The sequence below is a fragment of the Scomber scombrus genome, chromosome 24 (assembly GCF_963691925.1).
Source record: "Scomber scombrus chromosome 24, fScoSco1.1, whole genome shotgun sequence".
Classification (NCBI taxonomy): Eukaryota; Metazoa; Chordata; class Actinopteri; order Scombriformes; family Scombridae; genus Scomber; species Scomber scombrus.
The window spans coordinates 4,259,590-4,285,422 of NC_084993.1; the positions used below are offsets into that span (position 1 = coordinate 4,259,590).

The following is a 25,833-nucleotide window of genomic DNA, read 5'->3' on the forward strand; positions in this document are numbered from 1 at the left end:
ACACACACAGAGCCGAGCACAGAGGACCACAGCAGACAGGATGAAGCTTTACTTTCACTCTACAAAATCTGGCGATGCAGCACCTTCCCACAGAGGTATGGCTGTGTTTATTTATGCTTTAGAACATAACCACTGTGAAACAATCACTGGGAATTATGTTGCAATCATACAGACTCCATAGACTTAACTAATCTGGGCACACATAGCTTTTTGGAGATTCTGTTTAAAAGTCAATAAGGCACACATCACATGCACGTAACAGAGATTGGATCAATGTTGCTGTAGACACTTGCCTGTGTTGACATCAGCAGGAAAATCAGGAAAAGTTTGCTCATGTCCTCCAGCAGTTGCAGATTCACTGACAACAACTGTCACTGGCCAGCGTAGGGATCAAACCCACGGCACTGGAGCCATTTAGGGCGTCCAGTCACATGTGATCACCTTTTGTTTTTGGCCTCTTTGCAAGGGAATCAGTTCAAGTACTGTGGCAAAATTAGGGCAGAAAACTACTTTCCCTGATGTGTTTTTGCCGTCTTGTTGTAATGTTGGCGTCTTTATTGCTTTCATTTTTTAACATGGCGTACTCAGTTCTCTGCCTTTTATTGTCTATGTCAAAGTGAGCAAAACACCTTTGGTCACATGCTCATTTATTGCAGAGATTGAGATATTAGTTATGATCAGTTATCCTGCTGCTATGCATGTCAGCAGCAAGTATTTATTCATCTGATGCAAGGTTGGTAAGATTATGACTCTTCCTTGGTGTGTATTTTAGCTTCAGTGCTGCGAGTGGAACACTTTTTCTGCAGTCAGTTCACATATTTATACATTTTATTACATAACAGGATTTATACACTGGTCAGTACAGGGATCAAAGCCACAACTTTGGCCATATTTGCACCACGCACTGAGCCAACCAGACTGATCTTCTTGTTCCTCAACAAAAAGCATTTCTGTTAAACTGGGACAGAACACAGTGAAGCTTTTAGGATGCAAGAGGCAGCGAGAGAGATCGATGCTTGCATACTCATGTACCCTTTGTTTCTGTGAAGCAACAGAGAAGTCAGGCACTTCTTCTTTGGGCCACTTAGTCACATGGGAGCTGGTATCAAGTCAGAGTGAGCAAGCCAAAAATATCTGAATTTAATTAATTAAACATCCAAGAATGAATTAACCTTGAAAGAGCCCAGAACCTGACTGTCTTTAGACAGTGACAAAAGAGAAACTAAGACTATTCTACATATGCATTCGCCTCTTGACAGTTTCTGTTTAACTGAAGGTCCGTGCTTACAGTAGAAGACACAAGGTGACTGTTTGGCCTTCAGGTAATCTGTAAACATCACCTACATCTAATGTGGAAGTGCTAAATCTCCTTTTCTCCCTTTGCCGTGGGATAAATTCATATAATAAATCAACAACAGTTCGATATATTAGACTAAATAGGAATATTAAATAATAAAACATGAGTAAAACAACATATCTGCCAACACTGGAGTATTTTGTTGTCTCCAGTTTACAGACTTTGGCTGCACAACAAGCCTAAATGATGTACCAAGAGCTACCGAGAATCAATAAAGCGGTAATTCAACAGTGCTGTTTAAGATGCGAGAGGTTTTTTTGTTTTGTTTTGAGCCTTTTTTAAAGCGAGGTGTACTGGGAGGTGATGTGATCGATTAGGAAAGAAAGGTATTTTGAAGTATAACCAAAGATATTTACGATGAAGCACTTCTGACCTTTGCCATAATTTGACGTGTGAGTGACAAAGATTGTGACATTTAAGCAAAACCTTGCTACCTTCCTGCATTAAATAATTGTGTTTCACTCAGTTGATGTTTTAGCTGAAGGTTAGAAGATGCCAAGAGGATTCAAGACAGTAAGAGGTGATTATGACACACAGATGGATTGGAGCATTGCCCAAGTGTTAAAGAAAGCTCTTCTATACTATAGATGCCATTTCTGCTCGTTTTCTCTGAACTTACACTCACAGAGACGAACTGACCTCGAGTATTTCCAGCTAATTAATAAAAATCCGTTCATTATTATATACGCCGTGGCCCTCGGGACTCGTAAGACACAGACTGTAATTAATGTTGTGACCCTTCGAGAGGAGAGACAGGTCGAGGTTTGAAGACGACAAGGTCAGTAAAAGATAAAATACATTACGAGCTACGTGCTCGGGTGAAAGAGGGTGATAGAAACCAGGAGACAGCAAAGTTTACATTTATAATGAAATGTAACAAATTGACTGGCACTGGATAGTATAGCGAGATATGAAATGAGCAGTCCTCGAAATGCCTTCCCACAAAGGATAATTAAATTTATGGATTAGAACTTTTGGCAGAATGAAACTATTTTTGGGTTATTAATACTCCGTCTCGTCCCCATCTACACAGCTGAAGATATATGGGTTCCATATTTGGAGCTGTGGGTATTTTTCATAGTAATCTGGAGGGATAAATAACTGGATCTCATTGTGAGCAATGTGTTCTGGCTGCAGATGAGTTGGTAAAGGATTGCCTGAGAGGTTTAAAAGTTACAGAACATTTATTGGCTAGACGGTGTAACAACAATGACCATAAAAAATAGCAATATTAGATGCAGGATTCAAATCTCTTTCCTCCTCTGAACAAACAAAGCTTCATCATTTCACTGATACCTACACTTTGTTTTTCCTCAGGGAGAAAAAGCACATAAATGTCACCTTATTGAGATGATTTTATTCTTAAAAGAAATAAGAATAAACAAATAGGACACTGTTTTGTGATAAGAAGTAGCAGCTGTATTTGACTGATGCTCACAGACTCATGAAAGGAGACGAACTCTGAGAAAATTGACTCGATATAAAGTCGAGATTATGATTTCATTCTAAATCACAAACTGAAGCTCTAACAGATAAAACCAGCTTCTAAGGAAAACAGCTTTAGTCATTTCAGGAAATTCTCCAATGTGAAATATTTATGTTCAAGTAAAGGCGGAAATAGTTTGACATTATTGACTTTATGCATTTCAGCAGCAATTCCAACTCTGTGATGTTGTCTTAACTTCCAATCTACACCGGAAATGGGGAACAGTGTGTTTAATTTATGTTGATAAATCAGATAACAGAACAACAAAAGTGATTATCGACTATAATCGTAATCAAGTCGTTATTTTAACCCAAACCATGATCTTTGACGACATCTTACGACGCTGTTTCTGTCTCTAAACTGAACCAAACCTTCACCGTAGTGATGTCAGATCACACGGCAGTTTTACTTTCACAAAAAAAGGGATTTGTTGCGGTTTTGGAAGGCACTGTGATAGGGGCATCAGATTAGAAAGCAATCAGTCATTCTGGAGGGCAATTATGAATCATGTATCTAATTTAATTTGGAAGACAAAAATGGCTCCAAATTGGATGAATTAATTTCAGGTGTGAGACACAGCAGGAGGTGAGTCACCTATCTACACAATGGAGATATTCCAAGTGTTGGTCTTATGTGTTGTAGTCTAGTGTGTTTAAAATTACTATAATGTGTTAAAATTTGGCTATTCATCCTCAATGATTCCTCCTAAAACTGTTTGCAGGAAGTTCACAAACAACTTTCAGCTCCCTTAAACTTAAGAAATGTGAACAGGAGAGGTATTTTTTTTAAAAGGCCGTGAAATCATTTAGAGAAGAAAAAATATGTATTTATTTTTTTTGGCAGCTGGCAGACTCATCTAATTGCAGTTTTCTGTCACAGAAATTGATTACTTTCACTCTCAAATGTCACAAAGTTATTACATTTCAAGAAAAAAAAAACACTGAGTGAGATGACAGGTGTTCCAGTGGGTAATTTAACTCTTCGTTGCAATTCCACCTTAAGTGTAAGGCGTAGGAGTAGCAGAGGAGTCCAGTGCTGCCAAATCTGCAAAGTCTTAAACATACAAAGTCTTAAACACTTAACATATAATTCATTTAAATATTTTTTCACTCCTTCTCTGTTACAAAGTCTTCAGTCGTTAGTTGCAAAAAAAACCATCAGAAAACTTTACGCTCTCACAAAAACAATTTGAAACCTAGAAGAGTTATTCCTCTCTCCCCCGCCGAAGCCATTGGGATTATTTTTCAAGTGCCTCATTTCACTGCACTCTGTGAAGTGGCTCTCAGGTTCGCTTTGCCCGGCAGATGAATTCACAGTGAACTGTTAAAACCACATAACCATATGAAAACGCACTTGTGGGTTTGTTGAAGTTTACTTTTATGCATTATACACTGGAAAATAATGATCATGGATGATTCATCTTAGGGCTTTTTTTTTGTTGCTTGAAAGAGTCTGATGCTAGTTTTCTATCAGCACTTGATGATGATGATGAGATTTTTAAACCACCTCCTGATGCAAAGCCGTCACTGATCAATGTTCCTCATATGCTGTAATCATATTCATCGGCACACTTTTAATTCATCTATATTCATTGGTACAGTTGCATCTGTTTTCACGCCTACACACACACACGCTCAAACACTGCTAGCCGTGTCGTAGTCCTTGCTGATGTGAGAGGTGCTGGGCAGGGACTTGAGATACTCCATGTGCCTCCTTGCGTCCTCCTGATTGTGCCTGATGTAGTAAATGATGTAAGCTGTCACCATGGAGAACCAGCAGAACATAGCCACGAACATAGCCACGTCTGTCGTTTTCTGGTGGAAGTTGCAAAAATTGATCCCAGAGTCCAGGACCTGGATCACCGGTTGCCCCACGTACTCCTCCTGCACTGAAGTGTAGCAGCCCACCTCGTTCACCGTCTCAGGGTCCAGCCTCAGCTCCCTCAGCACCTCCTGCAGGGAGCACTCGCAGTGCCAGGGGTTGTGGGACAGGCGGATGCGTGCGTGGAGCTTGGTGAAGGTGTCCTTAGGAAGGCTGCTCAGGTGGTTGTTGGAAAGATCCAAGGTCCGCAAGCCCTCTGAAATCCCTTGAAAGGCGCCGACCTCCATGCTCTCTATGGCGTTGTGAGATAGGTCCAGTTCCCTAAGGCGGTGGAGGTCTGTGAAGGCCCCATTGGGGATGTGTCTGATCCGGTTGGACGAGAGCAGGAGAACCACGGTGTCTTTTGGAAAGTTCAGCGGGATGTTCTCCAAGTTGCGTGAGGTGCACTGAACCACCACGCCGTTCCTGTCTGTGCAGTGACAGCTCTTAGGACACGCACACGCAGTCATAATCATCAGCAGGAACCACAATGTTCCCACGAAGAAGAGAGAACAGGAAGGAGGCTTGATGGATGACCCGCACCTTTGAGAAGCCCCCATTAGTATGGGCATTAATGGCTAAAGTCTCATTCTTGGGGGATTTTTCAGCATTGATCCGCACATTATCGTCCATCATTTATCTCGACAGTTATGGAAAAAAAACCCGAGCCGTGATCCAACACCGAAGCAGCAAGTGTCCCAAAGGTAAATGAGATGTCAAAGTGCAGCATGGCTGACGTAACCCACTGGAGAGAGAGTGGGAGGATGTTTCTTGACAAGCCAAGTCATAACTGTGTGCTCAGGGTGGGAGGGCACGACCTCTCAGCCAACTGGAAGAAACCTGTGTGTGCAAAAAAAGAGAGAAATAGATGGAGAGGAGAAAAAGGTGAGATAGAGAAAATATCAAATATTTGCAGAAAGTTCCTCATGTTTAAGAATTGTGTTGCTGTCTGGAAGCTGAAGTTCTCATTGATGTGCATTCGTGGATCGACTGACAACAAGTTCCTACACGCTTTCTATCATTTCTCTGTTGTTAATTTTCCTGCTCGATCGCATTACGCTCCCCATTCAGTAAATTTTCTACAGCATTTCCTCCTTTCAGACTCCATCCTCCTTTGAAAGCAGACAGTAAAGTTCAACATTATCATAATAATAGCATTTGTGCAGCATGGTCTCCCAACACTGAAGATGACAAGCTATTAAACAAGGTGTGGGCTCATCAATATGCAGCAGGTGAACTTTCAAATGGGGATTTTTTTTAATTAATGAATTAATGAATTTTTTTCTGAATATATTCACTTTTATAGTATCAGCCTGTAAAAGTGGTTGAACTCCATCCTGGAAATTAAAAAAGCTGCGTAAAAAGTGAGTTGAAGAGTCAGTATTTACCTGATCCACGCTCCACTCTGTCCGGTTCACATCACCACGCAGTCCACAGGGGAGAGATTCTTTTTCTTTAATGAGACATCCACCAATAAATAAATAGAAAAAATCGATAAATATCCTGCAAATGAGCGCACGCCTCTGGCAATGCTCATATGTGGAAAGCAAAGAAGATTCAAGTCAGGATCCAACTGTGTTAATCAGAGTTTACAAGCTCCGGCTTTTTCTTCAGCGCAGGTTTGCAGCAGCTGTGTATTTGTCTGTGTGTGAGTGAGTGTGTGTGGATGTGCTCAGAGACGCAGCACTGCACTCTGCACCGCTGTGGTCCAGTCTCTCTCTCTCTCTCTCTCTCTCTCTCTCTCTCTCTCTCTCTCTCTCTCTCTCTCTCTCTCTCTCTCTCTCTCTCTCTCTCTCTCTCTCTCTCTCTCTCTCTCAGTTAAAAGGGATCCCTGCTGGATGCATGTCACCAGGAACTAGTACTGTTAGTCAATGATGGCTGCCACCTATACACTTCATCAAACTTGGTGCAAAAATTAATACATTTCCAATATGTTAATTAGCAATAGTGGAATATAACTTTACTTAAATATCAAGTGCAATTTGTAGTAGTAGTTTATTGCTTCCGTTTTATGCGCACTCATCTACATTTCAGAGGCAAATACTGTTTTTTTTTTTTTACTCCATATCGATTTAACAGCTAATTACTTAATTACCTGGCTGATTAAAATCTTAGCTTGTAAAATATGACACATTGTTATAAATTAAACCAGAAGAAGGAGCCTCATTATAAACTACAACAATTTAAAAAAAAAACACATTTACATTACTGCAATTATCAACAAGTACATTTTAGTGATAATAGCTAATTGGCTGCTAGTTCTAGCTTTAGTGAACAAGAGAGTGAATAAGCATCCAGTATTCCAAAAGTGTCTGACTTTTCCTTTAAGAAAAATATATAAATAAATATCCAACACTGTAATTCATTGTTTTGGTCAATAATCAAGGAAAATATCACTTATTTCTGGTTACAGTTACAAAAAATGCTGACTGTAAATTGCTTTTTTTGCAGCTTTATATGATTGTGAAATTAATATTTTAATGCTAAATTAGAAATTTGGGGCTTTTAGTAACTTTTGATGGATGTTTGGCATCACTTTTGGTGTTTACGAGGCTTACTGATTGACTTATTTCTTGAAAAATACTTGATTGGATTGCAAAAATATGTATTTGGCACTGTGGTATTGTGAATTGTATTCTATCACCTACAGTATCTGTTCATCCCATGGTAACCACTGATGTATTAAATTTAAATTTCATGCTCACTTGCACAGCTGAATGACATCTAAACCTCTTCTTTATGTTTTCCTGGAGCTCTCCTCTGCCTCTTCTTATTTATTTATTTTAACCTCCCTTTGCACGTTTAATATGATTTATATTTCTATGTGTCTGTGACATTTTATTGGTATTTTAACGCCAAAGGGCACGACAAAATCCATTTGTAAAAGGCTATATTTTATATAACAACTTTCTGAACGCATGCAAGAAGCAGACAAACTATCTAACGAGAGTTTGGAGTGAATCTTCACCAGATCAGTCATCACAAACTTATTAACTTTAATTGTCTTGTCTTTTAAGACCCCTAAAGGCTCCTGAACCTCATTTTCTCTGGCTACCTCTCTTCATCCTCCTCATTCTCCTCATTCTCCTCATGCTCTGCCTCGGACTGATTGTTTGCCCTGTGTGTCACACTCTGTCATTCTTCATAAACATCGATTACAATTCTCCTGCCCTGATTGAGGACTTCAGCACCGAGCCTGTCACCACCCTCCCTGACAAAAGACCTTTGAAGGTACTCCCAGCTGTATCATTGCGACATAGAGACCACCTGATAGCAGCCAGTGCTGTATGATTAAATGGCCGCCATGTGCCGAGTTCAGCCCTGTCAATTTTGCTGAGAGGCAGAATCATTGATTATATTGACTGCTGAAGCATTTTAGCCAGCAGGAGTCAGCTTTGCCGCCCCCCTCATCTTGTTTACACTGTGACAGTATCCAAAATCACAAAGCAAACCCTATAGTGTTTTTCCTGCTCTTGGATAATCAGGGTGATAGATTTACTTCACGTCCTCCACTGTTTAAGCTACTTGACACTTGCCAAGGCATTTGTTTAACACCCTTAGTCATCTTGTTGGACTCCTGGCAAAATTCCTGCCTAGTAACCCATCTTAAATAAAAAACTCTGCCCAGGATCACAAGGATATGGAGCTGAGCCAATTTAGAGAAGCTTTGTCAGCTAAGCATTATATGGACTCAGTGATTCTGTCATAACACAATTCAACGAGACAGATTTATTAAAATAAATGATTATATTGGATACATGTCTTTATTAAAAAAAAAGGTACAGTTTAAACATCATTCTGTCCCATCTGCTCTCCCTGCATGCTTTGTCACCATTGACATTGTGAAGTCACTCTGTGGAAGCAGCACAGTGTTGCCCTACAGTATATAGACTATTGACCTCTCCGATGCCACGCTCAGTACATTTGATAATGCTTTCCCCGCAGCACAAGGCTATCTGACATTGGATTTTGCTCGCTCTGTCTGCAGTTGTTGTCACTCTCGAGGGACGATGCAGAATGTTTTAGCACCGTGACCCATGTCCAAACTCAGAGGGGAAACGGCATTAGTAGTAGAGGCAGTACTCTCCTCAGACTTTAAGATGTATTTATTTTTGCAGCATCTTTTCATCAGTCCTTTGCATTACAGAGAAGGTTGTCCGTAAGCAGCTTACAGCAATGCTGAGTGATAGCATGGACCCACTCCAACTTCCATGACAAGCCAACGCACGGGCAGAGAATGCCTTTTACATTTTGGATGAGCCCAGTTGGACAAACCCTTATTGAGCCGTTATTGAAGGTAAATCAACTGAGGTGAAGCACAGTCTGATGCACAGCGGCCTGGACACTTGCTTTGCTGTTACACCTCGAGCTTCACAGCAGTCTGAGTTACTTTTTAAAGCAGAAACAAACATGATTTTTTAATTGAGAGTCTTGAAAGGCTTTGTGACAAGGTTTCTCTGTTTCTTGTCCCCAGCGTATGTTTGGAAAAGGCCTCGGCTGTAAGCTTATCTGATCACTTGCTAATGTTGTGTGTCCAGCCCAGATGTCTTGTCTGATGTACCGTAAGCCTCTCAGGTCATTGAGGAGCCAGATATCACAGCACTCTTATTGTATGTGATTAACTGGCTCCAAGAGAGTTGTAAAATGGGCAGTTTTTCCTCTTTTTTTTGGCACCAAGGGCTTAAAATAATAAAGTCCAGTATATTTCAGCTTGTAGATGATTTTTAGGGGGGGCTGGCAGCTGGAGTGTCTTCAGAGCTTTTGTATCTAACCTTAAGTGTTGTAGTTGGCAAACCCTAACCATCCATTAAGAATAGTTCATTCTTCCATATCCACAATCAGCAGAAAATTGGAAATATTGGAAATGAGTGTTTTGCAGAATCATCTCATCTCTGCATTTTTGTGTAGTGATTTAATGGTTGTCGAAGGAGCATTTCAGTAATATTACTCCAATCACTGGGCTTAAAACTCTTTTTTTGTGATCCAGTAACAACAAGCTAAAACTAAAATGTATGCTTATTTCAAATGAGCCCACTTTCAGATTCTGGGTTAATGCATTAAAACCTACAAATTCTACGTATTTCTTCTAAGTTTAAATGGATGATCATGACATAAACCTTTTAAAATCGTTGACTTATCCAGGAGACTTCCATGTTTTCCATTGTTGTTGAGGAACATTGAGGATGTCGCTTAAATACAACTGTAAAATAGGAACTTCACCAGCTCCTTTTGATCAGCTGTTAAGTGCCACGCTTCGGTGCCACATGCACTGTCAGCTGATGTGTATTTTATGTCTGATTTGAATTTAAGTCCTTTCTTGACGAAGCACTCTGTGACATTCCTGCTTGTACTGTGTGGATTCATTTATCATAACTTGTGTGTGGCAGGACTTGACTCCTCAGTCAGGCTCACTGTCAGCTGCAGGGACAGCCCCGTTAAACTCTGATACACACTGCAAAGCTCCGTGCTGGATCTCAGCCAACGATTATGTATGGCCGGCTTACCTATCAACTTACTTGACAGCTTCTTGGCTCTCACCAAACCGTTTTAATCTACCCCTGAATGCATCCCTGAACTTAGAAACCATCATTTGTTTTGCTGAAACTGTGAACATCCCTGTCTCACCAGCATGACACTTACATTTCCTGGTGTCTTCTTGTGCTCAATTTTAAGCTGTCGATGTTCTCTTAATTTAAACTCGATGGTATTCTGGGCATCACACATGCTTTCACTGCTCTGCCACACACCATATAGTAAGACCAGGTTTTTGTCCTTTTGGGTCTTCTTAGCCTTTAAACAAATCCAGACACAGAGCACCATATCTTCTCACATATATCCTCAGGTTGAGCTGCAAAAATCCTCTGAATTTTTCACCTTTTTAATGCTCACAGCTGATTTCAGAAAAGAGAACGTGGTCCGCTGGATTTATCTGCTGTTCTTCTGTCTATTCCAGGCAAAGTCCCTACATATAGTGGGAAAATGTATAATTTAAAAGCGTAAAAGGTAGCAGTATCTGAAGCTCTACAGGGCAAAAAAAAAGAAAGAAAGTAAAACGCTCTGAATCACCTCTCTGGGAGCTGCCTGGAAGCCGTCTGTGGTCTGGACGCTCAGCATCCTCCCTGGCAAAGCAATTTACAGGTTCAAAGGCGGGCCGGCACATATCAAGATGGTGAAATGACTTCACAGCAGAGGAGAAAAATCTGTCTGTTGCTATCTGACAAATGCCCTCTATACTTTATTTTTGTGTGACTGTTGATATTTGACAGGGAAGTTAGCAGTAAGTTGGTTTGAAGTGGGGAAGTTATAATTTGTTTGCAGAGAAAAAGGTGAAAGAAACTTGTTAAATAGTTTAGGAGTCATGATAGAGAGAAGAAATTGTGGATTGGATGAAGGGTTGGGAAGGATTTTAGGAAAAGGGGGAAATGCATTGACTGGGAAGGAATCTGAAGTAAAGAGATGGATGAAAGGGTTTTGATAATATCTGAGGGGTGCTGGGGTCAGACGACCTTTCTGGTTGAACTTCAATCAGTCAGTGATACCTCAATAAGAGTTGAAGGTACATTTATGTGTCCTTCCTTTACTACAATTTACACTTCTGATAGCCAAAGTCGCTGCTTGTATTTCTTCCAAATCTTTCATTAATGGTGAGAATTAGACAGTATTTATCTTATATCTCAGGCATGTTGAGCAACATAGTGATTAGATAAGGTTGCTGACAGTGTTAGGTATCAATCTGGTATTTGTATAAAAAAAAAGAAAAAGAAGAAATGTGTCTTTCATTGCTGGAAAAAGAAATTCCTGCAGTAAAGATGCAAGGACTGTCTTGTCTCAGTACACAATAATACATGACAAATGTCACCTCTGTAACATTTTTACTTCAATTTACATCAATTTACATTTCTATACTCATGAGTTAAAACTCCTTACCCATAAGTTAGACACCTTTATATAGTGATTTGTAATGTGTTCATACTGTAGGATGTTGTGTGATATGGTTCTTTTTGTTGGATGCTCACAAGAGGATTTCATTGATATTACAATCTAATAATAATCTATACTATTATTAAATTATCTTTCCATACTGTCATTAGAGAAGTGCAAGTGGTGATACAGAAACCAGAGGATCAGAGGACTCATCCTTAGTCTAATTCTCTAATTAGGAATAATTTGAATTAAATTGTACTCAATGGTAGTAATTATATGAAATTACAGTGATTCCTCATCTTGCTGCTACCTGCCAATAAACTCCAGTAAGACCTCATAAGATCTTTTACAACCCATGCTATAAACAACAAGAATGATTAACTTCTTTATTGTATCACTGGCAATATTTAATTGCCTTTTTAAAAAGTAGATTTTATCATTTGTTCATCACAGAGCTATCTTTTTAAAGAAGGATAGATGAGATTCTCATTTAAACCCCATCATCTAATTACCATAATCACTTTGCTATACAATAATTAGCCGTATTTAATAACTATCAAAATCTCCCCAGGGAGATATTTGCTTGGCATAGGCCGATGTCAGCTCATGGCTCGTCAGGCTTTAATGTGCGAACGGGGACGGTGTCGAAATGAAGTTTTCTATCAAAGGCAGCAATGAGAACCCAGAGAACAAGTCACAGAAAGAAAAAATGAAACTTTATTTGTTTTTATACTTACCAACACTTTGAAATTAAAACCTATGTAATTACTCACAACTAATATAGATCTGCACAGAGCAAATAAATCAATCGAAAATAGTTACGAACTTCTATCACTTTTTTTTTTATCCCAAACTGCAATACACACAAACAAAAGCTGAAAAACAAAACAAAAAAAAAAGTCTATTCATTCCTTTTTTCCTGCTGTTGCTGCCTGCCACATGGAAAGTGGATACAATTTCAAAAAGCATTTAAGCTACACAGCTCTTCTGTATCTATGTTAATAATAAGGAAATAACTGAATAAATAATTGCACATTGCACCCTATTATTGCATTAGTTGCAGTTTGTTTCAAAAGTCATATACTCAGGCATATACACAAATGTAAATAAATACAGATTTCAAACACTGAGTAACACATGAATATTGATGTTATTGAAATCACACTGCCATCACTTACAACTCAATGTTCCTGCTTAACGATCAAATTCATATTATACAACAAATTTGTCAAATGCACACTCGAACAGTGCTAGTAAGCATTAGCAATCCTTGTTTTTCCAGGTTTTTATTCTTACACATGTGTGCTAATTTGAAGCAAACATACCAATGGTACACATGCACTGATAACTGTTGTATAAAAGCCATAATACCCTTGAGGATGTCCTTTACTGTTTTATGTGGGTATTTCGGAAAGAATGCCCTCTTAGGTATTAGCTAACTTCTTCTAAAAAGCAAGTTTGCCAAAATATAAAACATAATTTCAGCTTGTTCATTTGACAAACATTCCACTGAAGTACAAGCTATGACAACTCAAAATTAAAAAGAAACACAAAGTCATAATTTCAATGCTAGCACTACTACTTCAGTTCACATCAAAATGTAAGAATTATTGCAGAATAATCGTTGACTATGCATCGTCTGGTATAGTGATACAGCATTTGGTCCATTTACATAATCACATGTATGTCATCAAAGCGCTTAAGACCCAAAGTTAAGCTCAGCAAAGGCTGCGGGAAAATAAAACTCGTAGTATATGTCCGAAGAAATTGAGACACTAAAAATGCAGAATGTTGCTGTGTTGGACAGTAGATGATGTGATTCGACAATAACATTCAACAGCTGTTTGTATGCGTCAACACTGAATTGAGCTCAGCTGAAGCTCTGTAATGAGATGGCTCAAGCTGTCCTGTATATTAGGAGCATCCTCATGAGTAGAATACCGGTTGAAATACAGAATCAGACCAAATATCATCCTCACCTCCCTCTCGAAACGAAATACAGTACGACAAAATTAATTTAGCTTAAGTTTCATGATCAACAAACAAAAAGTCATATGTGCATAATCACACTATAAATAAATACGTGCTGGTTTTACCGTGACGTAAAACCCAGCAGAGCAGGAATTGTCATCCAACCTGTCCTTTTTTTTTTTTACTTAAATAAAAACAATTGAGTTGCTGACACAGTCGTGACAATAAAAAGACATTCAAACCCAAAGCGTCAAATCAACCGCATGACAAACAAAAAGAACATGACAAAATGAACAATCGTGAAAAAGAGACTGAGTGGTCACGTCCGCCCAGGCCCCGTGGGTTCCCCCCAATGAACCCCTGAACATTCCTTGGCCCAAAAAATACCATTCGGCTTCGTCCAAACGTTTAGGCCTCTTTGCCGTGAAAGTTCCGACTTCCTTCCCTTCTCAAAAGCTTCTACACGGACACAGATTTGTAATTTTATTTTTCCCGCGACAAGGGAAGGAAGCCGAAAGGTTTGGACGCAACACTTGGCTTTTAAGTCCAACTAATTCCTCCCACATCAGAGGCAGTCCAGAGTAAAGTGTTGAATAGTCTATTGCATGAGCGCCGCGTAGTCGACTAATGTGCTAAATCACAATTAGTCCTTGTACAAAACAAATACAGTATAATAATAAGTTAGTAAACAATCATTTAAATTTTCAGTCAGTGTTTTAGCCACTGATTTTTCACTAATTTCCATTCATGCATCTATATACTAATAATTGGTGTTGATAGAAGGAGGCTATGTCGGAAGGTTTTTCGTCTGGGCAGGGTGTAGGACTAGACGTGAATGGCCAAAAATGTTGAAAAAAGTTAGCGGAAAAGAACAGGAGCACAAAGATATAATAATAACATTTGAAGGAACACGTACACTGAACAGGTTTACTCAAATACACAACGATACGACACTAAACACATGCAATATAAGCGATAATGTAAATATAGGAAATGAACATGAGAAGGGAGGCTCTAGGAGTGATACCATTGGCTTAAAAGGGTCATGTGATGCAGCAAAGAGTCATGGGTAGAGATTGGATTCGCAAGTAGACAAAGATGCAAATTGGGACAAAAGCAGAATAGTCAAATTTTTTTTTTTTAAATATCACTTTTCTAAAATATATTATAAAATTTTGATAATTTGGCTACATCCCACCACACACTCTGCCGATAGCATCACTGAGCAGCTGTAATATGCAAATAACTACGTTCTACAAAAATTTCAGTCTTTTTACTATTACTTTTTTATACTTTTAAATGATGTTCTGACGCAGCACTGACAGAGAGAAAGAGAAAGCAATAGATAGATAGAAAGAAAGAAAGAGAGTAACACAAGTTGTTCCTAATAAACATTCAACATGCTTCAACAGTTCTCTAAAAAACCTAATCAACAGAGAATTTCTTTTTTTTTTTGTCTTTTTTTTTTTAGATTTAATTTGGCTCTCTGAAATGAAAAAATGAGCACCCGCCCCGCCCTGATGTATAGACAGCTTTGAACCAGGGTGGGTGGTGGTCAGGGTTTTTTCAGAGAGCCAGAGCCAGAGTCCGAAGGGCTTCATCAGGGTTGTCTGCGGTAGTCAGTCATTGGAAAGGGCCAAACGGAGGAGCCAGTCAGGGATCTCAGGATGTGGTCATGGAAGATGGGTCGTTCCACATGGCCGCCACGTCTCTGAACCTGGAGGACGATGATGAGACATTAGGCACAGTAAGTTCTCTTCATATCTTACATTTTTTTTCTTTATTGCAACCTGAACAGGACAAACAGGTGTTGATTAGTGAGATGGTTGAGATTGTCTATGCTGTTTTGCTCAAGCGGAACCCAGAACTATGGGTCTGAAAAGTGAAGCCAATTCTGGAAACCTGCATTCTCTCTTATGGCCAGCAGGGGGCAACTCAACTGGCTCCAAAAAGAAGTCCATGAGAAAATGACCCTACTTCTCACTTGATTTATTACCTCAGTAAACAAGTTCTCAATGAGTTTATGGTCTCAATCACTAGTTTCAAGTCTTCTTCTATTCAGCATCATGTTTATTTCGTAAATGATGGCCCTATTTAGAGTAAAACAGGCAATAAAGCAGGGTATGCTTTAGGGTGTCGCTTCCTTGTGGTTGATGTAGCTAACATGGCGGTGCGGGAGGTTATGCTATAGTTGGAGTCTGTGGAGCTCATACTCAGCTCCCTGCCCTCCAAGCTCCAAAATCTAAAGATAGCAATGGTCAAAATGCCAAAATTAAGGCTTCAAAATCGGAGACCACAAACCGATGGGTGGTGTCACTGTGGCTATACCAAATATTTTTTCACAGTCTATGCTTTTGCTGTCACCACTAAATTTGATGTTGGTGGACATTTCTCACATTTTCAAACTACATTTTTCTTTCAGTTGTCAGATTTAATCAAAAGCAGCCCCAAAAAATTTAGATAACATTAGTAACAAGTGCAATTGGAAGGAAGTAACTGAACAATTTTCTGTTTTCAAACAAGTAGACAAAAAAAGTCTTTAACAACCATCGTGTTCTGACCTTGCATTAATGAGGTACTGGGCCAGGCTGATGTTGGCGGGGGTCCCTGTGATGGTGATCTGGCGCTCCGATGACCCTTCCATAGCGTTAGCAATTTTGATCTGCGCCCCAGACATCTGACGGATCTCGTTGATTTTGGTTCCCTGGCGTCCGATTATGCAGCCTATTAGCTGGGAAAAAAATGGGGGCAGGACTTAGGATGGCCAGAGCATGGAAGACTCATAGATGCACATTTTTGGTTCTGACGCTGTTTGACTGTGAGTACGGGCCAGTCATTGTCAGCCTTTCAACTGTAACTTTAATACTTCTTACTTGGGTCCAACAAGTCTTTTCAATTAAGGACATTCACTTTACAAAGCCAAATGTCTTTGGCTGTACTGTATCTCTGAAAAAGTAGCATCTGAACTGCTGTCAAATGATATCACTGGAAACTTTAACAGGAAGACATGATAAAAGATAATATACCAGAGTTTTGGAAATTGTGAATTTCTGTTTTGATAGCAGTTACTGTCATGCTTTGTTTCTCTTTCATTGAGCCAAATTGGAGCAAATTCGGAGCAGGTCTCTCCATGTAATTCATAATTTAACCAATTAATTAAGATTTCATCATTCTAATCTCTTTGAAAATGGGCTTTAATATTCAAACAGGAGTCATGATCACAATTTCACATTAAGAGTGGGAGTGAAAGTGACAAATAAGCACAAAGAGTCTTCAAATGATCTAAACTGCGTGTGACTGGTAACTAAATAGATGGATTAAGCCTGTTGTATGAAAAATGATGCCTTGTCAAATGTTTAAATCATAAATGTCTCATTATAACTAACTTTTGTTTGTGAGAGCAGGGCAATGACAAACGGGGGGAAAAAAGCATTTGGCGGACATTTCGCTGACAAATGTACTCACATCATTGGGAATGGTGAGTTCATGAGTACTGGCCTGGTTACTGGCATCCAGACCTGCTGCTGAACATGGGAAGAGGACAGAAAGAGAGGAAGAGGAAGGAAGAGGACATAAAATAGAGTTTGGCACATTGAGGGAGTGAACAGCATTGAAGAACTGTAGTCCTGGAGTTTTTTTATTGCCTTGTAGCATTTCTGTGCTCAGCCCTGAGCAGAGCCTATACGTACATTTTATAAAATAGCTATCACTTGACAAATTAAAGCCTAGACTCTACATCAAACAAAAATCTTTGAGGCAATTGCATCATTTACAAAAAAGGATGCTAAGGGGAAACCATAGAACAAAAAAAAACCTCAACATCAACAAGAGCAGACCACCAGCAGGCCATGTCAATGGCAGAGCACCACAGAGACCAGTAGGAGGAGAACGACGAGAAGAAGAAAAAGAGAACAGGACAGAGACAGGAAAAGAAGAGAAAAGAGAAAAAAAGGAGGAAGAGAATGTGTTCGTCTCTACAGGTAAAAACGAGAGAAGGAGCTTTGGTAAAGAGGGTCGTTGTGTAGGTGGGTACGTACCGGGGAAGGCAGGGGTGGTCTGTCCGAGGGGGGTAAAGGGGGTTTGCTGCATAGCCAACTGGTGGAGCTTGCTCAACTGCTGAGGGGGGGAGGAGGAGGACAGCAGAGCTATGAGGTCATCGTTAAAAAACACACTGGCGCGCGCACACACACGCACGCACACAGACAAACACATACAGGTCTGTCCAAAACGCTACAAGAGTAGAGAGAGGATCTGAGGAAAAGTAACAACACAGACAGGTGAAGGACAAAGACCAAGAGAAAGAGAGAGAGAGAGAAAGAAGAGAAGAAGCTCATAAAGGACTTGGCCTGAGATTGGGGCGTTGGGGTGAGGTTGGTTTAATTTGCCAATTTGAGTATATACGCAGGTCTGTTTTATTATTGGTTAGTTTGGGATTCATGGGTGTGAATATTCAATTTAGTAATTCAGACCTAACAAAGATACATCTCCAGATTAAGGTGAGACACCATGACAGTATTTGAGCTTACTAAAGATATATTTTTGACAATTTGGGAAAAGCATAATGGTTTCCTTGCCAAGAGTTAGAGCTGCCCCTTAAACCTGCATTAGCTGATTTTTTGGCCACTTGGGGGCAGCAGAAACAAACAGCCTTTTAAAGGGCATCTAGCAGTTATAGAGCGACATTATCAATCATTTGAAGTGGTGTTTCTATCCACCTGGTTTACTTTATTTCCCTGTTTTTGTTCTCTACCAACTCCTGAGGGAAATATCTTTTCCTGAGAAAAGAACTAAAACAATAAAGTTGCAGTTAAACAGCTAAACAATGAGCTGAAACTCACTATAAAGCTCCATAAAGCCGAGGGGAGCTGCAGAGTCACTGATCATTTAAATATAAAGTTTTATCTTCATATTTAATCACCTGACATTAAAGTGGGTTAAATGTTCTCATCTAACTCTCAGCAAGAAAGAGAGTAAGCGTTTCCCAAAATGTCGAACTGTCCCTTTAAGTCTTGCTGAGCCCTTTAATTTTTAAGGTGACATTGAGCAGATCATGTAATTGTCTTAATGTGGATCTGCACTTTGGTTTAAGGGACCACGCAAGGTTTTTTGCTTCATTTTTAATTCATTTCACATTATTTTAAGTGATGAATAAGTGATAACATTATTTGAAGTTTAAAAAACGTATTATTAAAGTTCTTCAAGAGGAACTTCAACCTTTTAAATCTGCCAGCGAAGCAGCCTTTTTAATCCAAGGAAACTACTTTGGTCATTGTTTTCTTAGTTTTTGCCCTCTGGTTTAGAGTTTGAATGAAACACTTTATGGCAACTGACATTTAAGTCTTGAATGTCAGAACTTCTTTGAATTTGGTCTCAGCTCACAACTGTGCATGGATCTGAAGTGTTTAGTGAAACAAGGAAAGTGAGAAATAACTCTAAAACATTGCTTAATAAAGACTATATTTCATACCAAATCTGGTAACTGCTGCAGGCCAAGCCCCATGAGGTTAAACGCCACACAAAGGGCAAAGTTAGAAGATATAGGAATTACATATCAGAAAAAAAACGCTGTATTAATATTAACATTTAATATTAATAAGGGTGGAAAGAGAGTAAGAGCCTGCGACTCAAAGAGAGAAATTTGGATGCAGCGAGACAGAATTATGGAGAGTGCAGTGTGGACTGCCTCGTGGGGTTAGCACTCACATCTGGATGTGGGATGGCGTACTGTCCTTGAATGGTATAAGCCTGCAAACATGAGAAGAAGAGCTTATTGTTATCTCGTTACATCATCGGAACAAGCGCACAGAAACACTCATCAAGTAATTGCATAAGATTTTAAAAAAACATGCTGTATTTAATCAGATTTTGAAAAGGTAAAAACTGTTGATCTTCTAACATTACGCCCTGAATAAATTATCATTAAAGTATAATTATGCAATATAAAAACACATATTTTGTAATCTTATGAGTTATATTTTAGCATTGTTACAAACAAATCATGCACTATAGACTCCCTGTCATGTTCTCATAGTAATTCATCAATCAGATCCAGTTGAACTAAATCAATAAGGGACAACATAGACAGTGGGGAAGGTGATGGGAAAGGGTGTGGAGGAAACCAGAGGAGCGGCCCTGAGAGGAGTTATGTGACTTGACCTATCGGATATTGGGTTGTAGGGGCCACAGAGGTCAGAACTGAGTTAAATTTCATTTCACCAGCCAAGACAGTGATCGGAGCAATACTGCAACCAGCAACAAATAATGTGTCTGAGTCTGGGTATGAAAGAAAATTCAGTGAATCTAGCAGTTTGTAAATGAAAAACTCCCTCTCTAGAGCCAGTGTTTGGTTTGTTCGTTCTCTGCAACATGGCGGACTAAAGGGCTTATTCTAAATTGATGAAAACACAATGGTTGTTATGTTCAGTTTCTGCCAATATTTCTGCCATTTGATCCCCATAAATATTACACACTGATCCTTTAATGGAAGTAAATTGATTTTTTGTATTGGTCAGCCTGTCTGCAACTCATGAGAATATCAGTTTGCTGGGGATGTATCATTGGTAATTGGATCATTCCAGTTTTATAATATAAAGTATAGCGTGCTAATGGTGGTCAAATATAACACTGAAACGATTTAATTGATTAGTTGATTGACAGGAAACATCTATCTATTAATTGACCCTTTTTAGTGTTTCTAGTATGCTGCTGGTGATGAAAAGTGCCAAGAAATGCAGCAATGCACCAGCAAAGGCAGACAAGAAGAACACTGCTCGCTATCAAAACATCCGCTTTTCGACTTTAAGATTACAGACAGCACAGTATGGTGAGAAACTCTGAATGTTAATAGAAACCTTATTCACTATAAAAGTTGTGATAAAAAAAGTATATATTTTTTCAAGACCGTTAATCAGTCAATTAAAAAATGATCAGTGGTTTAATTAATGATGGAAATAATTGTTCAAATATAAGCTAAGGCCTAGAGTAACCCTATCAAGCCATAATAAGTTATCTAAGTTGAGTTTCATTTAACCCCTGTCTTACCTCTCCTGTCCACTAGTTGCCCCCCTCCAGTATTTGTACCTACAAACTTACTTCCTATTTACTTCCCCAGTCTGACCTGCTGCTCTCTCACCTGTGTTACCTGTATTTTAGTTGTTTTGTTTTCTAGCCCACACTAAGGTTAGTTAACAAACATGTTGGTCTTTTTAAATTGTAGTTATTTATTTATTTAAAGTGATATTAATATGTTTCTTCAGGAAGTTTGACATTTTATCAACTAAAATGTGGTGTTTTTTTTTTGGCTCTGTCTATTTAGGTGATGGGCTGATGGACTGATGGGCATGGAGGACCGCTGAAAGGGAACACCAGATCCTTTCTCTGCCTCTGTTCTCATCAATTATTAGGTAAGTTTAAAAAAAGCTGTAACCAGCATGAGATGACACAGGACTTATTCAGATTCTCTCTTAATGACTAATGCCATTTATCCCAGTTCTGCTGCGAGTGGCTCGGGGTGATGGATGACGGTGAGGGCACAGTAGACAGCAGTGATGGTTTCATGCTAGTCGCGGAAGGGGGGCGGGTTAGGGAAGTGAGGGAAGGGGGGAAAAGTGAGTAAAACCTGGTGTGACACTAACAGGCAGTGGCTGGTGCTGCAGTAAGAGGCTGAGGTTGGCTGTGGACGCCCCCAGTGGGTCTGCTCTTACCTGGCCACCTGAAAAAATGACAGGGGTGGAGGCAGGCTTGGGGCGGTAGGGGATTGTGGCACCTTTCGGTGGGGACTGAGGAGAGCAAAGGAGGAGAGAGTGGGGGGAAGAAGAAGGAGTGAGATGTGGAGAGAGTGTTAGAGCAGAAAAAAAGAAAGAGAAAGAAAGAAAAGAAGTTGCATAAAGTGAGACCAAGAGGGACAGTGCCTTAGGGAAGACAACCTGTGACACTCACACAAAAGTGCTCTTCACTGTGTGTACATGCTGACATATAATGTCCAAATCGTGGTTCAGTGCACAACTAAACTTGGATTTACCTGGAACATCACTTTCAACTGGATAATGATGACTCTACACACTGTATTTTACACATCTTTTTGTTTTTTAAGTCAGTGTTCTAGAGACTTACAGTCATGTCACAAATGTCCTAGTATCCATGGCTGGTGCCATCATGAAGGCCCAATGGAGAACTGGCTGTGCAGATAGTTCAAATTAATGGTGCAAGAAAAAGAGAGACAGCTAAAATAAAAAAAGTGTGTTGCCTGTTGATCCAAATCATGTAGCTACAAGCCAGGAATGATAGTTTCTGCTGTCTGTAGGGAGAAAGGCAGCATGCCAGAGGTCAAAAATAGCAGGAAAATCACTTTATTTGACGATATTTTGGGTAAATTTGATATAAAATCAATTCAACAGAGCCATTTATCAGAGTAATAATTTTAAATGAAATTTACCCAAAAGATTTTTTGCTGGTTTGACCTCTGGAGTTTTTTTTTTTTTTTTTGGGAAATACACACATCACTGTATTTTAGAGGCTGAGCACCCAACTGAAGTCACTCTGAACACAATAGTTAGTGCTATCATTGTCACATATTGGACCACACAGATATGTTTGCAGCAATATATTGATGGCTAGAAATCCAATTCAGCAGAAAAAGAAGAAGACATCATCACACAAAATCAATCGGATGCACCCATGAATGGATTGCTGAGCAGAGCAGAGTTGAAAGTAGAGATCACACGTTTTGCTCCTGATCCCAATCACTGTCTTTTTAATATTGAATACCTGCCAACCAAATCCAATCCAATTTTGTTTTTTGCTGCAGCGGCATTTCATTCACACAGAGCGACTTAATTAGTAGTAATTACAGACTTTAAATAATGTTGACAGCAGAATAGCGCTGCTTTAAAAGTAAAATAAAACCTGCATCTAGTAGTATTTAATGTTATATCTTCACAGAGGAGTGACGGTGTGGATCTGCTGTGGCAGGGAGCTTTGAAGAGGAGTCAGACTGGCTCTCTTCATCTTCTTAACAGATTATTAAAGTCCAGCAGCAGCACTTTAAGAGTTCTGTTTCACCTGCGAAATGTCATCTGAACCACGTCGTGCCTCTCGTTTAGTCTTGGGGTCTTACTCCCATGTAGGAGGTTTTACGGTTGGCCTTTTAGCAGAGGACACCCATAATCCGTCCATAGGTGCATCAGTTTTGAAGATACCAGCAGATAACACATACATTTAACCATGTTTTCAGGCCGACCAGCAGGTGTATTTCACCATCAGAAATGCGATTATATGAAGCAGATTAAACTCTGAACTGTGGCTCTTTAAACAAACTACTGTATATTTCTCATCACGTGTTTTAAAGCATTAAATGTAGTCATTTTAAATGTATTTTTTTTCTCCATTTCCTTTGATTTTTAACCTCCCTCTTCCTTCATACTGTACCTCAAGCATCACCACACATATCTGTTTGACACACTGGATGATGGCCTCTGGCGCCCCTGAGATCGTCACTGCTCTCTCAGTGGAGTTGGGAAGCATGTCACCTGCGACCTGGACCTGAGCTCCTGTGGACTGGAGGTGAAACGGGAAATATTCACGTATGTAGACTGATATTCATCTCTCAGTTGTTCTTTCCGCTTTCTTTTCAAACAAATTTAAATTCCAAAAAAAAGCTGATATCAGAGCAGCAAAAAATGAGCTTTGAGCTTTAGACGTTTGGGATTATAGGGTTAAATATAGTTCAAGCGTAAATTGAAACTATATGAAGCATAAATATGGGATTTAGGAAGCTTACATGGGAACTATAAGGAGTAAAATCCCTCGGAAACGAGTGTCAATGGGGCATTTACAGAGAGGGCAAATTCACAATGTTAGGATTACTATTATTTTGGACTGTACCTCTCTCATTTCTTTGATTTTGGAGCCTCCTTTGCCAATGAGGGAGCCGCACTGGCTGGCCGGGACGACGAGCCTCAGGGTTACAGGAGGTTTACTGGTGGCTGGACTGTTGCTCATGGAGTTGATTATATCCTGAAGGGAGAAAGGAAAGTTTTTTATCAGATGATGGGATGAGATGATGACCTTTTACAGCTTTCTATTATACAGTGTTGACTTTGTAGAAATTCACCTTCATGCATTTGATGTAGCTGTCGAACAGAAGACGTTTAATAGATGCTGTAGCACAAAACTACCTTCAAATATCTGAGTGTATTACTCAAAAAAACTTTTCTTTTTGGGGAAAATGAAAATATCTTTTCTGCATGTTTTAATGTTTTTTGATACTCAAAATTGCCCTTTCTACCCCACTACATTTAATTGGTAGCTTTAGTTAATTAGTTACTTTACACTCAAAATAGCAGCCTCAACGTTAAACTGCTGCTTGCATATTAAAGCATCAGTTATATTAATCCAGTATTATAATGCATATCATAGACTGATACGTTTTTTTTAATCCATATCCATGCATTTACATTTTGAATGCAGGACTTTTACTTATAAATTGAGTATTTGTACAGTGTAATATTTCTGCTTTTTCTACCACTGCTACACTTTTGTGTAACTTTACTGCTTATTTTCTATTTTTGTGCTTTATTCTGTTTATTTACTCCTATATTTAGCTTCTGCAATCATTACATGATCATATACTAATCCAGTATCTAGTATAGTGATACTCTGACTTTCTACAAGGGCTACATTTGTCTATATCTGGGAATTTCTCAGTGTTTACATACTCATTCTCGTCTGTAGTGTTTTGGAGACACTTTGGCTCGGCGTGGCTTGGAGCGTGCTGATACGACACCCAAATCAAAACACAGCACTGGCCCACTTTCAAAGGGTGTTGCAAGGTTAGGTCAGCGCATTTTATTGTCCTACATATAAGAGCCAAGCCTGTTTTGTATTCCGGTGAAATGAATCCATAGAGGCGCTACTGTAAAGCACACTCACAGCAGACTCAGCATGGTGAGATAAATGTGTGTTTGTGTGTGTATAAGAAAAACAGACTTTGCAGTGTTAAGATTTTAAAGGTTATACCTCCTCGAATTTGTAGGCTATCATGGCAAATGCCTTGAAAATAGCATCTGTTGGCCCGGTGATGGTGACTATTCGTTCAGGGCAGTTCCCCTCTGAAATGTTAATACGGGCACCACTCTACATGACAAAAAAAGAGAAGGAAATTCATGAATATGTGGCAAAAACAACATAACAATAATAGACTTCTTTATAGAAATGTTGGACTTACATCTTCGCGCATTTTCTTCACCGTTTCTCCTTTCTGGAAATGGAAAAAAAGGAGCAGGTATTAAGATGCTGTGTGTGTTTCTTACAGGCATGATGATGCTTTACATGGTCTGCTTGTTGTGTTTTTTGTGATAAATACCTTTCCTATGATGCTTCCAACCTCCTGCAGAAACACAAAAACATTGTTAGCTGTGTCTTTGCCACAGGGGCCCCTTGAAATTAGATTATTTCCTTTTGACACCATAATTGGAAAAAGTAACAGAACAGGAAATTGGAATTTATTGCCCGAGAAACTTTTTTTTTTTTGTGTGTGTTTTCGTACCTTGCCGTGCATCAGCAGCCTGATGGTGAGGGTCACATTCAGTCCACCTTCTGATTGGACCTTGATGGGCTCCATGTCGGGATTGGATGTGAAGGAAAGGGGCGTGGTCGCGTGAGAGAGGAGTTCAAGGGCCAACGCGAGTGTGATGGTGGAGTCAGCCAACCGGTCACCTGCCGGAAGAAGAGGAAAGACGTTAAGACACACCTGCTGAGATGAAGCCGAGCAGATAGCGAGAGGAGACTGGTGTGTGTAATTGGTTTTCCATTTTCAGCTCGCTGTGGACTGAGACTGAGACGTTCAGTGAATGTGAAATTGCAACTTCGTGATGAACATACAGCTGGTAGTGCATTATTGGGATAGTCTCATGTTTAGCAAAGTCTACATACTGAGTTGACCTTTTAATCACATGTCACTCAATACCAAGTTGAGTTTTAGTGTAAGAGGACTGTAATAAGTTGAGACTTCCTGTTTCACTAATGCTAAGGCTTTTGATATTCTATATATAAGTATAAAAGTCCCACTGATACTAAAAATTTGGGCCCTATCAGGGATCAAAAAATTCTGATATTGATAGATTGGCCAATAATCTTAGACATAAAGACATTTTTTTTGCATTTATCCTTCAAACGTGGTTATCAAACACTACTGACAAAGATATGTAATGGAGGCCTATATATTTTACAGCTTAAC

General features: G+C 39.4%; 2 protein-coding genes and 1 long non-coding RNA gene across 4 annotated transcripts; 1 reads left to right on the forward strand and 2 right to left on the reverse strand.

Moving 5' to 3' along the window:
- LOC133976369 (uncharacterized) lies at nucleotides 1-20,411 on the forward strand. The gene is made up of 3 exons (XR_009924829.1): nucleotides 1-95; nucleotides 15,070-15,345; nucleotides 20,297-20,411. It is a non-coding gene; the product is annotated as an uncharacterized LOC133976369 (long non-coding RNA).
- On the reverse strand, nucleotides 4,478-5,263 carry LOC133976361 (leucine-rich repeat-containing protein 3-like). The gene has a single exon (XM_062414558.1). The coding sequence runs from the start codon at nucleotides 5,261-5,263 to the stop codon at nucleotides 4,478-4,480; it is 786 nt and encodes a 261-aa protein (XP_062270542.1).
- LOC133976359 (poly(rC)-binding protein 3-like) lies at nucleotides 15,261-25,218 on the reverse strand. Of its 2 annotated transcripts, none has more exons than XM_062414557.1 (12): nucleotides 25,144-25,218; nucleotides 24,961-24,984; nucleotides 24,823-24,855; nucleotides 24,615-24,731; nucleotides 23,481-23,612; nucleotides 23,025-23,153; nucleotides 21,302-21,376; nucleotides 19,302-19,343; nucleotides 17,636-17,714; nucleotides 17,064-17,116; nucleotides 16,160-16,329; nucleotides 15,261-15,315 (listed from the first exon to the last, which is right to left on the reverse strand). In XM_062414557.1, exons 1-12 carry the CDS (start codon nucleotides 25,216-25,218, stop codon nucleotides 15,261-15,263), a joined length of 984 nt encoding a protein of 327 aa, XP_062270541.1. The 2 variants fall into 2 exon arrangements, with proteins under 2 accessions (XP_062270541.1, XP_062270540.1); XM_062414556.1 differs by having other exon boundaries at nucleotides 17,636-17,711; nucleotides 21,233-21,376.
- Nucleotides 25,219-25,833: the final 615 nt, after the last annotated feature.